The 13,590-nt window shown below is 42.1% G+C and overlaps 1 protein-coding gene across 1 annotated transcript in view; it reads left to right on the forward strand.

Moving 5' to 3' along the window:
- The first annotated feature begins 2,018 nt into the window (after positions 1-2,018).
- kif5ab (kinesin family member 5A, b) overlaps positions 2,019-13,590 on the forward strand; it is a 66,123-nt gene continuing 54,551 nt past the window's right edge. Inside the window, exon 1 of the mRNA XM_073468639.1 lies at positions 2,019-2,147. Within this exon, the coding sequence (XP_073324740.1) occupies positions 2,019-2,147 (129 nt within the window). The remainder of the gene's footprint in view (positions 2,148-13,590) is intronic.

A 13,590-nucleotide genomic window follows, 5' to 3' on the forward strand; every position in this document is an offset into this window, starting at 1 on the left:
AGTAACATTTCCTGTCGTTACTTTCCAAAAGTATGTGGCTGAAGTGTAGCAGACGCGTCACACGGTGGCGCTAAAGGTACAGGAAAATAACCCCATCAATGGGCCGAAGGTGGTCGACTGAGGTGATGATTCACTCTGTTGGAAAAAATGATCACCGGCAAGTAAAGTGTTGTTTTTATTCCAGTAAATGCTGAAATGAGTGCAACTGTGTGTTCCTTCACTCGCTTAAAACTCATCAGTGTTTAGCTAGAGTTGCCGAAAAGTCTAATAATTACATAACATGAGATAATGTGCTAGTAATGCACGTTTGTTTGCATCACATACTAGATATATAACATACTACACGTGATCTATTAAGACATTTAAAACAGATACAATGAAAGCCTCATTAACTGGTAACCTGGTGGCAGTTTTTTATACAATTTTGGGAAACATGTCACAGAGAAGCTGTCATGATGAAATGAAGCTGTGTATTGAGACATCAGCTGCACTTCTTTACATTGTCATCGTGATTATTTTTTTTACATAACTACTAGCTGATAACTGCTTCTGCTAGGTAATCACATGATTTGATAAAGCATCGTCAAATTTGTACCTTTAGGCTACTTAAACGGTGGTCAAAAGAAAAATATAAGAGCGGTGGCAATAAAAGCTTGTATACAGAACAAGACACACCAGCGCACTATGGCTCAACACAAACATTGTCGTCTGTTTCTTGGGGTAAAGCCTGTCACATTAATTGCTTGCCTTTGATTATTTCACAATCCTCGTTAAAATGTGAATGCATTCATTTTAAATGAAAGCCTATTCTAAGTACCATGCTATAGCTTTATCCATTCTTACTGTAGTGCTTTAGAGAAACATCTGGCAGATGTGTTATTAAAGGGGCACTTCAGTGATTTTACACATGAAACTCTTTATTCACATGAGGAGTAATTAGCCCTTGAAAACAGTTGTATAATGTAGGCCTGTTCTGCAGCTCTTGTGCTTTCTAAAGTCTGAAAAAGACTCACTTCATGAATTATGAACTGGGGTTGTTGGTGTTTACAAGTAAGTAAGGGTCTAGGGACACTTTAGTAGCATTTTGGGACATGTAGCTAGAAACCCTGAAAGTACAAGTCAGGGATGGATATCTTAGCTGCGTCAGTTTCTAGCATTCTGCCTCCAAACCTGTCCTTTAACCTGTGATGAAAGTGCAGTGCTGGAGTGCCCCTTTAAATCTCAAGGCCAAAAAAAAAAAAAAAAAAATGATGGAGCCTCTGGTTCCCACATGACTACCCATCTTGTCATGCAAAACAGCATTGCCATGACGACCACTGCCAGTCTGGTGCAGACCATAAAAAAAAAAAAAAAAAAAAGAATGAGATGCTCTCCTCAAAAAACCCCTGGCCACAGCAAACATCCCACCAGATGCTCTAAGCAGGCTACCTGTAGCTACCTGTGTGCAAGTTGAAACTTTTCCGTGTGGTTGTGGTCGCGGGGATAAGAAGCAGAGTTGGAGCTCTCCTCCCTGCTCCTCGGCCCCTGTGCTCAGCGGTGCTGATGAGAGGATACACACGCCCCGCCCCCAGTGAGAGAGCACGGCTGACAGTGATGCAAGGCATGCCTGTGAGGAGGCAGCAGCCCATCCAGACACTACCGAGCGGACCAGTTTGGACTATATACTCTCCACCTTCTTCTTCTTCTTCTTCTTCTCCAGCGCTTCAAGTTTGCTCTGAGGGCTTCCTGAAACAAGAAAACGCTCTCAAACGGCTTCTTTTTCTTTCTTTTTGTTTGACATTTCTTGAATGAATGTGGCTGTGTAGTCTCTCCCCAAAAACTCGTAGTTGCCCATTCTCCCAAATGCTTCGCGTGCCAGTCTCGCTTTGCATGTGGACATAGAAGCGGCTGCGTGCAGGTGGCCTACGGGAAAAAAGGTTACACAGGGAATTTTTTATTTTTATTTTTTCCATTAGCTAAAGAAAAACCCCTTTTTCTATCTTTTTGGACGCGCGTCCACTTACTATTTATCCCCCACAATGGCTGATGGTAATGCGGAATGCAATATCAAGGTGTTGTGTCGATTTCGTCCACTGAACAAGTCCGAAATTAGCCGAGGAGATAAGTTCATCCCTGTATTTCAAAGAGAGGACACTGTCATCTTCGGGGTAAGTTATTCCTAACGAGCCCTCTCTCTCTCTCTCTCTCTCTCTCTCTTTTTTTTGTCAACCTTTTCCATGCAGTCCATGAGCACTGACGATAGGGGTTACACTTTTCATCTGGCACACACATCAGATACTGGCCAGACCAGACTGAGGGCTTAAAGGCTTGTGATAGGGATCAAACTGAGTGTAGCCTCTATCAATACTCTGATCAGCATGCTGCACCATCCAGGTGTGTGTGTGTGTGTGTAGAGCTACGAGGCTTCCTGATACCTGTCATTTTGTGGCTGGAGAAAAAAGGGGCTAGATCTAACTGATGAATGATTTGCCACACATGTCATGTTTTGGGATGATTTGCCAGAATCGTCCCTTTCATTTTGAAATTCAGCCCGGAGATGAGTGAGCCCTACAATCCTGAGAACTTGGATCTCGACCCCACCTTTGTGATCCCACGCCGTGCCTCATCATTTCCTGCCTCTATGGTATCGATCTGCTGGATTTCGGTGTGTTTCCTGACTCCGAAAATTATGCAGGATTGATTGATTGCTGAAGATGTTTGTTGTGTAGTCCAGTCAGCCTTTAATGCACCGCTGATTTATCTGGTGCTGCAAATCTACTGAGAGTCATGATGATGGTGCTCTGTGGGCTTGTTTCTGTCCGGTGAATGGATTTTTGGCTGATTATCAGCTGATGATTACTGTCACTGTTGTGCAGCAGCGATGAAAATGAACCAAGCTGTAAAATGTTGATCAATCTGATGGCTGTGGTCAACATGCCGTGGACGATTAGAGTGCTCTAAATGCAAATTGTCCTTGTTGGGGCAAGGCTAACACACACACACATGCACAAGTACATACACAAGCACATACACAAGCAGGTGCTGCAAAATGCACATGTGCTGTACAGTATACATCCATGCATTTCACTCCTAAGACACAGTTCTCTCCAGCAGTAACAAAAGGAGAGAGGGAGTGAGAGAGATCCACACCCATTTGGCCTGAGGCTTGACTTGAAGTGATGATCAAGACAGCAGAAAATCCCTATCGGCTTACTGTCGTCACACACATGCACAAACACACACTCACAATCATTAAAATGCAAGACAGCATTGTTGGGGCAGATACCCCTGCGTGGCTGTCTTGTATACCCTGGTTGTACCAGCGGGATGTCTTCCCCAAGCAGAGCGAACGCTCATTATCACATTATTTTGATGCTATTTGTGAATGGCAGGTTTGGCATTACAACAGCTTGTAATCATTCAATCCTGCGTCAGCCTCGACTGCTGTATTTAAATGTGTTCTGGGTGTGTTTGAAGGCGGCAGAAGAATGAAACATTGATTCAGATGTTCACTCTTGTAGATGATGAGGTTATCTTAAACAGCTGTATCTCAGTATGAAAGTCAGATCTTCTTGAATTACTGTCTTGAAAGATTTATTTGATGTGAGTGTGTCTGTTCCATCAGGCTTGTGTTAGCCAGAAGGAATGCATGCTTCATATTAGTCTCCAGATGATGACAGTTAGAAACAGCGTGTGAAGAAATAAAGTAAAATCATCTAACCTATGAAAAGCCGACATACACTCTACACTGCTGTCTTTCCCTACCTACACTCCTGTATCGCAGCAGGAGCCTTCAAAGCTGATAATGCCTGGAAGCAGAAGCAGCCCTCTACTCATATTCCCATTCATTTCATGTACTGACCGCCCCTCTCTTTGCCTCCGTTCAGATGGCTGTAATCACAGAAGTGTGTGTACAGTATTCATCTTTGTGAACGTAATTACTTTGGAGGCTTGCAGGAGGGTTTTCAAGGTGTGCAAATGTATTCAGAGTGTGTCTTTTACCGTCTTTTACCGTCTGTAGCGTTTCTCTCGTAGCTCAGGAAAACTCTCAGACGAAGTTATAAGAAAAAAAACAAAACAAAAAAAAAACAAGTCTCCTGAGAGTTTAAATGCTGCGCGCGTCAGATTGGATCAGGATTTAAAATATCAGGCCGACAGACAGGCAGGCACACTGCAGGGACCCCGTAGCGACAACTAAGCGCTCACATTCTGACGGTAGATAAAAAACAATCCGAGTCTGGGCAGCACTGATGGCCCCACATTTGTCTGATCTTTCCAGAACTTGTTAACTGACAGAGGCAATGATTTGAGTTGTTGAGTGATGGTTCGGCTGCAACCGGGTGGCAGACAGGATGGGACTTGGAGAGATTAAAGATCTTGGAAGATGGTGTGCTGGTGTGCCAGCACCTGAATTGATGAAGGAACATCTCTGGGGCCTCAAAACATTGGGAATCTCTGACTGTCTGTTAAGATGTTGAGTGTTTTCATACCGGAGCAAAAAGACGTAGACTCCTGATCAAATTTCAAGTGAATCTTTAATGAGTCGGACTTGGATTTGCATCTGAATATGACACATCCACCTAAACAACAAGCAATGCATCTTTTCAAGCCTCCCCCTAAATATTCATGAGTTTCTACTGTTAGAGCTGCAACATGGCAAAAAGAATGAACAAAATACAAAATATTATTTATACATTATATTATTCTAACAGGGATTACTTAAAGCAAGACTATGTAGCTTTTTCTCAAGTCTGTTGAGTTGGTTACAAAGACATTTTCATTATTTGTTTGTGACAGGCTAAACACAGTGTAAGAGCAGCACAATTAGAGCAAACTGAAGTATTAGTTACACAATATCTGTCTAAAGATTTCTAATGTAAGCCTCCATAAGATACTAATCAGAGCAGCCAAAGGGTTGTAGCTGAAAAATCCTGGAGTTTTAAAATCGACTAACGATGCATTTAATGGCTTGCAAATTGTGCTTTTAATTTGTAAGAGAAAAGTTGTATTCTTCAAAAGTTATTTAATGCGTCTTAAAAGCAGCAATAATTGATTTCTGCGGTTACAACACTGATATTCTATCACCTCGTAAAATTGTTGCTACATCCAGCAGACATGGAGGAACATTCACGTCCGTTGGGAGTTGTGCTTCTGGCGACCTGATGAATGTATGTAAGTCCAATAAACTTTTGGTGCCCAACAACTCCCGAGGGAAATATGTGGCTCTTCAGCTCCTAAATGCTTCGCTATGTTCACCAGCTAGTCGCCTACAGTGAGTTTATGAGAGTTTTTTTTTTCTTTTTAGAATATTTTATTTTTCCTTTCTAAAACAGGCAACATACAACCAGAAAATGGCGGTACAAAATCAACAAGGCAACAGACAATAAGCAAATCAAGTGAATAAACAAAACATTGAGAGACTTGGTGCAACATCTCATCTCAAGGATCATATAGTCAAGCACATCCACATATGTGAAGGTTTTCCATATAATCCAAAAAAGCTTGCTATATCTTGTGAGATGTTTTACTCTTGTTCCTCAATCAATAAATGATATTCTCTTGGGGTATGCAGCTATGCCAGCAAACTTTTTGTGAGCCTTATAGTGTGGCTACTCTTCTCTACTCAGTACACAAATCTCCAGATCCAATGGAAAGACAACTCTGTGAATGTTGGACAGGATGTCACATACCCTCTGCCATTACATTTAAGTGCAGTGATCTATATCTGGAGTTTAAAGTAGAGGCAACACCATCTTTGCACAAGTCACCCCACAGTTCCCTATCCAGATTTATTCCCAGGTTTGGAGCTTTCCTTATCGAGTATTATTAATCTTGACATAAGAGCTTAATACACTCTAGAGATAGTTTTAAACCGTGGTTGGTCAGCATGGCACAAGTGCTCCACAGGTGTCACAGTATGTAAATCCCACCGGTCTTTGAGATCGACGCTAATGAAGTCAGGTAATTGCAGGTAGCTGAAGGAATCTCTCTTTATCAAGTCGTATTTCTGTTTAAACTGTTCAGCAGACACAAAGACTCCCTCCTCAGAGCAGTGCTCTGAGTGACTAATACCTTTCTCAGACCATAATCTGAAGCTAATATTCTGAGAGATCTTTGGTAGCAGTCTATTTCTCCATAAAGGAGTCCTTCTTCTTAGAACAGCTCATTATGAGAGCCTTTTGACTGAAAACAGCTGCTCTCTGTGGCCAAGATATAGGTTGATAAGAGTGGTGAGATTGAATCAAAACAGTGAAGTTGCATATTGAGCCGAGAGATGCTAAAATGCTCCAAGAAACTGTGCAAAACTGCAGAGTCCAGTGATAGTTATCAATGGTTCTGTCTACGATTAACCCATTTATACAGTCCTTACACGGTCCTTCGATCCATCGCTAATACAAAAATGTGATTAGTGCAGCTTTAAACTTAAGGTGATTACTCAGCCACGGACCTGAGTACTAAGACGTGTTTGTCTAGACTCAACTCAGACGTCACCTTGAGCACTCGGGAACTGATGGTGACTTCACTACCATCACGGACAGTGTCCACTGCTGCATCCACTTGACATCAGTAGTGAGTCAGTGCGATGGAAGAAGTGTGGAGCAGCGGTGCAAAACTCATCAGCAGCACAGACACAAGAGTCCATCATTCGGCCCTGAAATGTTGGATCATAAAAGAAGTGGGTTACATTTTTAACAGGTGAGTTAGACTGTCATGTTTCCCAACAGAAGCACTCTCAGACGTTGCAACACAATTTTTCCCATGAGTAATTTTAATGACAACAGCAATATGTCACATCCCACATTAGTATTCCTTTTTCATTTCACGAGCGTGGCCACCTGTGGAGTGTCTGTGCAACAGTAATAGCCATACTCAGTCCGTACTGCCCCAGGGCTTGGTCTTTGTGTTCGCCCCACAGTGGAGTGACACAGCTGTCTCCAGTATTTCACTGTCTGCAGTAATGCAGCATCACAAGGGCCAGATTGTCCCTCCTAATCTTCTGGCAGGCGAGAACGATTGCCACGATGAATCAAGCCTTGGATTCAGTTCTATGAATAAATAAACGATCATGGCCGTCTCTGAGGCAGCAAGATATGGAATTTTCCTTTTTTTCTTGCTCGCAGGCGGTGACATATAGATATTACATGCCACTGCCATACGTTCTCTGTGTAGGCTAGGCTTATTAAAAATGGACTGAATGCATATATGCATCATACCAGTGACAGTTTATGATGATTAGGTATGAGTTAGGAGTCTAAAAAGAAATAACTGCAGTTTCAGACCTGTGCTATTCACTTCATAATCGTTTGTTGTCTTATCCACTTAAGCTGCAAGAGCTTTAGGAGCCTCACGAGTACTGAAGAGGATAAGAAGCATCTCTTTTATCCCCTTTGTCCGAAGTGAAATAACTGTATGATTGACTTGGCTGCTGTTGTTGCAAATCCTTGTGATTATTTCTGGCTGGACACTGAGTTTAAGGGGGAATGGTAGTTTGACATATCTTGTTAACACATATTTTTCGACACCTCTCCATTTTGCATGGGCTCTATTTAACAATTGTTTGAAATGTACATGTATTAATCACTTTTGTGTCGGCCACATGTGAGCAGATCTTAATGTAATGTAAAAAATTCAACCTTGTCCTTGTTTGTCTCTCTCGGTTGCTGACACAAGCCTGTGGTCAATTTGTTTAAAGGGGCACTGGGGAAGAAATTCAAACTCGGAATTTTAATATTAAATATATTAAATATTTCTGAGGTAATAATACAAACTCAGAAATATTTAATTTTTTTCCTTAACTGATTAAACAAGCTGTTCTGAGAGGAAAACAAGGTCCCCAGAACACTGTTTGAAGCTAGAAAGGTGGCAGGGTCCGCCACATATAAACAAAGTGAAACAGTATGAAATTGTGTTGTCCTTTAAGGTCAGTTTATTTATTCAGTCATGAAAACAAAGAGAGTTTCTTTATTTAGCTAGGGTTAGGGTTAGACATAAAAAAATATCAGTCAAAAAAGATCTTTATCTGCTAATTAAAATGTCTTCGCCAAAACTACATAGTGCTCCTTTAAATTGTTTAATGCTGCTGGACTGTGGATTTCAGGTCAGGTTTTCTGCGACAGTCCAGAGGATGTGACTTTACTTTATGCATGTTTTCGAGTGCCTCGTCAACGTTAGCTAACGTCTAACATGAATCAACGACGGGCTTCCAGCACAACACAAACGCTTCCACAGAGCCATTTTAAATGATGAAAATCTCCAAATTGGATTTTACCTCTGCGGCGTCTTCAACTACAGGTCTTACTCGTTATCATGAGCCACCACTTCCAAGATTAGAGGTACAATTTTAATGAGCTTGCATCAGAGGGAAAGACCAGACTGACTCAGTTTTGAACCAAAATACAAAAACAACAAGAAAGGTCTTCATGTTTGTTACCCGAACTGTCAGCCATTATCCTGTCAGACTCAACCTCGGGCTGTTAATGTGTGTTCGTTCGTGTGTGTTTACACGCTGAGAGGTTGTGTTGACTATAGTTTAAAACATCCTTTATATCAAGTCCCTTACTTCCTCACTGACCTCCCTGTCACTGCCACATGAAGCTGTTTGATTTTTGGGGTTGGGCTGGCCTTGATAGATGGCAGGAGGTGAACTTATTTGCGGTGAAATGGATCCATCCACCTGAGTCCAAATGAAATGTGCGCATTAAAGAACTATTGATTCTCTATTTTCTGCACACCATTTATAATCCTATGGATTACCTTTCCTTGGCTGCGCTTCTCTTGTGCGCTTACAGGTCTACTATAGAAACTCAAGGGTGTTAGATGTTGCTGCGAAATACACCTTGTTTACATCTTTTGGAAGAATAGAGGATTATAATAATCTTATCAGAAGGTTCAGAGTATACTGCAGTAAAGCTCACAATTTTCATTTGGGCTTTGCACTTTCCACAAGAAGGAACTTATTTTTTCTCCTGAAAGCATTTTCTGGGATTCATGAAAATGAATTAGGATCATATGCTGTGCTACTGTTGCAGAAAATAGGCATGTAATGCTGTTAAATATTAACCAATTATTCATCAGTGGCCACTTAGTTTCTAGGATATCTGGTTTCTGATGGAGCTGCGTGCTCGCCTGAGAGCTGATTTTCTTTTTTCTCATCTCGCTTTCTTGATTAGGTAGAAAATAGGAGGAGAAAACAGCTGCCGTTGAAACAAACTGTTGACAGTGCATGTCGGGCGCTGGGTAAAGCCGTCTACCTGTCTCATACCTTTTGTTATTTATAGTTCCACTGGAGCTGTTTCTCCTCAAGGATATTACTTTGCCATGGCTTTAACTGTCTACAAACCAAACAGAATCTGAGATGGAGGTCCAAAGGGCTCGCCTCATGCTTGCGCCGGTGCACGCTTTAGTGCTCTAATTCTATCACTGCTCTGCACACACCCTATCCAATTAGGCAGCGTAATGGGATTGCTGCGTAGGGTCAAGATCTGCTCTCATTTTTTCCTGTTGGACGCCACCATCACAGCAGCTACCACATGGGATAAGGACCTCATCTCCCCTCCTCTCTCTCTCTCTCTCTCTCTCTTTCTCAATGCTCGCTTCACACTATTTTTTTTTCTCCGTCTAGCTGTATTTCATGGTGTAATGATCTTGCTGCTCATTTCCCCATGACTCAGCAGCAGTTTTGGGAAGATGTGAGAGAGTAAGCTCAGCTAAGGCTGTTGTCTCATTAAGTTAGGTATAGAGGCTGCTCACAGGTTTTAATGGCGTCAAGGGAAAAGCTGCTGTCGATCAGGAGCCTAAATGCAAGGGGATCAAGTGACTGTATTGAGGTTTACTTCAAATGAAAAACAGGCTGAGATTAATTTTGCTGTATTTCAAGAGCAAAATCAATATTCTTATCGACACTACTGTACCCTTATGAATTTAATCTATCTACCCACAACCCATACCTATAAGGGCTGCCAGCTCTCCCTCCCATCTTCTCCCTTGTATTAACATTAAACTGACACCAATTTAGTCAGCAGTCACACTCAGCAGCATATTAGCTGCCAGCTCCTTCCGCCGTCTTTATTTTTACTCAGCGTGCACTCATGCCAGGGTTAGATAAGCTTGTGCCAGTTCGTCAACACTTTTCCTGCCCATTTCTGTCCCTTTATGACAGAAGTGGGCTGTGACGACCGGGCTCTCAGCTCCGGGGAGCGTTAATGGAGCATCCTCTGCTCATTAGCCACGGCCCTGCCCCGGATGCCGCCTGGTCCCTTCATTTGCCCTCGGCGTCTGTGGGCAGTACATCGTATCCGACTGCACATGTTCGCACACGTGTGTGCACACGCCAAGACCCCAAGCAGTCGGTGCTATATTAGCATGGTAATAGGCCAGCGAGGAGGAGATCCCAAGGAGACCAAAGCAGCATCTCTGCCCTCTGGATGCGCAGGACTTCTGTTTCCTTTAATTAATCACAGTTCGGTTTATTGATGTGTCACTTGAGAACATTGACGTCCTTCTCTAGGTCACTTCTTCCTTTCTCAGGGGAGACTTGCTTTCAAGCACACTTTCCTTTACGGTTTTGTTCTAGGTTAATCAAATTTTGCATTGTATTCAGAAAGAGTTGAAAAATGTTGGCAAACATGAATTTCAGGCTTATTTTAATCTTCACATGGCCCCAGACTGTTCCCTGCCAAGGCTTTCAGAAACACTTCTCCAGGCTACAGCACCATGAAACTGTTTCTTTGTGGCTCCCAGTGGGAATGTCGATTATCACAACACAACATTTTTTTTTTGCCCTCTCACTTCACCTCATCTATCTCCCTGTGTTTCTAATTAATTACATTTTAAGCAAACTCTTAAAACCATTCTCGTCTTTATTTTTTTCTGCGGGCCTTTTATTATCTGAATTCTTCCCTGCATGGCTCCGTCATTAGTTGCGGCTGAATTACAAAAGAGAATCCCTATAACCGTGTTGTTGATTTTTACAGCAAATTTAAATCATTGCTCACTACTAGTTCCTGGATTGCTTCATTTTCCACCCAGCTATTCTCTTTGCTTCACTGGGTTTTATAATTGCTGCCAGCGTACACAAGTTGATAGAAATGTGAGCCTATGTTTTCCACATTTCTACATCTTCTTCTGTGTCATTTATTATTCATTCCCTGGCACATGTGGTCATTAATAGGGCTCATACGGATGGTCTGACGCAGCTCGTTAGCGTAGCTGGTGGATTACTGCATGTGTCTTCCTCTGGCACTTGTGCTTTTGAGGATCAGTCACAGTGTCGAGGCTCTGGATTGAGATTTAATTGAAACTGTGGACCAGGACCACACAGAACCTGTATTTCAATTTGGCACAGAGTGAGAGATGTCTGCAGTTGTTGCATTATAAGTTGCCTGCATTATCATTTCATTGGAGCATTACGTCTCGCCAAATTTAGCCAATGCAGTTGGCTCACAGGGTTACGTGCAAATTGAATTACTGGTGGAGAGGGATTGATTGCTCGGTTAAGAGCTTTCTTTCTTAACATGGCTCCACTCTCAAGAAGAGAGCTCCTTTAGTGCAATTTTTTGTGGTTATATCCCCTCACGGATGATACAATAGGCCCCTCTTTTTAATATGAAAAACATTCACATAGAATTATACAGTGATAAATTGATGCACAGTCTATTTCCACAGCGTAAGTAAGTGTTGATTGGTTTGTTTTACACTTTCAGAGCTGCATTAGCACTTAGCAAGGAAGCTTTTAAAGGTAAGCTTGCTGCCTGAAAACCAAGATTTCCTGAGTATTAAATGCTAAATGAGTTTGGCTTTCCTCCCTGTCGTGCTGAAGCAGCACAGGCAGAGACAAAGCCGCTGTCAGGAGCAAGCTTTTATCTCATGTGAATTAATTTTGACTGGATTTAGTTATACGCAGATCAAGCTGTGCGCAGGTGGCTGTTGGCTGAAATGGAGGTGATGACTTCAAGTCCTTAAGGCCATATTTCTTTTGACATCAAATATTCCCTGTGAGAGGGAGGACAGCTAATAGCTGGGCTCTCAGAGCGTATCAGGTTGTAATCGAAACTCATTGCTCAGGCCGAGGTCACTGATCCCAATTTATGTGAGACAACTCATTTCACTCTGAAGGTTTATTTTTGTGGGATTTCTTGAAATTTACAAGGTAAATAACTGGAAGGCATGTGAAGGCTGGTGGCACAATCATACATGACATTTCAAGCAAACACTGGAACAGTGTCATTTAGATAATGAGGCATCTCTGTCATCGCTTTCCTCAGTCTCCTTCTCTTTCAACCTCTTTTGTTCTCTCAGTCTCTGCAGGATCTTTACTGCCAGTCTATTTGAACTAGGTATCTTTGTCTGTGTACTTTGCTGATAGAGGTTCTTTTGGGCTCTCCTGGCTGTACATGTGGACTTGAGCTCTTTTCCACACAATAAAGAAAGGGCTGTATCATTTAAATGTTTAGATTCTTGTTCCGATGTGATCCCTGAGCTTCATTGCTGATACCAAAATAATCCTTCATGCATGCTGTGTACTACCAACTCTGTATAGATGTTTTGTAATGTAATGCTTACTTGTACAGTAAAAATCTTATAAGTTGCATGTTTTTTCTAATAAAAAAATGTGGATCTGTGTAGACTCTTGTACTTGCAGATACCGATCATTTAGGCTGTATTGGAGGCATTTCCGATTCTGATATCAGTGTCAAACCAACCCTAAACAGTCCTGAAATCTTTTATGTATTTTAAACTTAAGCGGGTGTACAAGAAGTTTGCCCAAAATATACAATCGAAAATTGTCAAAATTGAGTTGGCAAAAGAAGTACGGTGGCCCTGAAGTGCAAATCACAACAACTCAATGTTTTCCTATTTGCCATTGTGTTTTGCTATTTGCTGTTGCCCAGGTAGCAAAATTGCTACGCCCAGATCTGGCCTGCATCATGTATGTTCATCCATCCCACATACCGCGTGGCATGATGGCATCTGGCCATGCTACGGCCTGTTTGTGGCTCAGATCTGGCAAACAGGAGCAGACCGCCCAAGTACCATCATTCCAAGCAGTATGTGGGCCGGATGAGGATGTCTGGTACAATTTTGCTATCTGGGCGCGTTTTACTATACGCTGTTGTGTTTTCACTTCAGGGCCACCGTATTGCAGTCTTGTCACATGATCTTCATCAGCAGTTTGCTCAGTTGTCATGAAATTGTAAAAGTTTAAAGGTCCAATTTGTAAGAAAGTTGATTTTTGAGTCTCATTCCCAACTCCCTAAATACTGACACTTTGGGTTTCCCAACTGTTAAATACTGACACTTTGGGATTGTAGGTCAGGTCACCTGACATCCCAAAGAGTCAGTATTTGACAAGCTGGGAATCCTTACTAATTGGACCTTTAAATAACCTCTTTTTTTTTGTACTTTACCAGCTTTTGACACTTCATTAGAATACTTAAATGTAGCAACAGCCGAAAACAGGTGGAAACAGCTAGCCTCCTGCCTCAGTCCAGAGGTGTCAGAATCTGCTTCACCTCTAAAGCTCACTAATTTGCAGTTTCTATCTTGCTGGTTGTCTGGCAACCTCATGACAACAAGACTCAAGGAAGTCACTGCATAACAACCTGCTACAGA

The sequence above is a fragment of the Pagrus major genome, chromosome 6, assembly GCF_040436345.1.
Source record: "Pagrus major chromosome 6, Pma_NU_1.0".
Classification (NCBI taxonomy): Eukaryota; Metazoa; Chordata; class Actinopteri; order Spariformes; family Sparidae; genus Pagrus; species Pagrus major.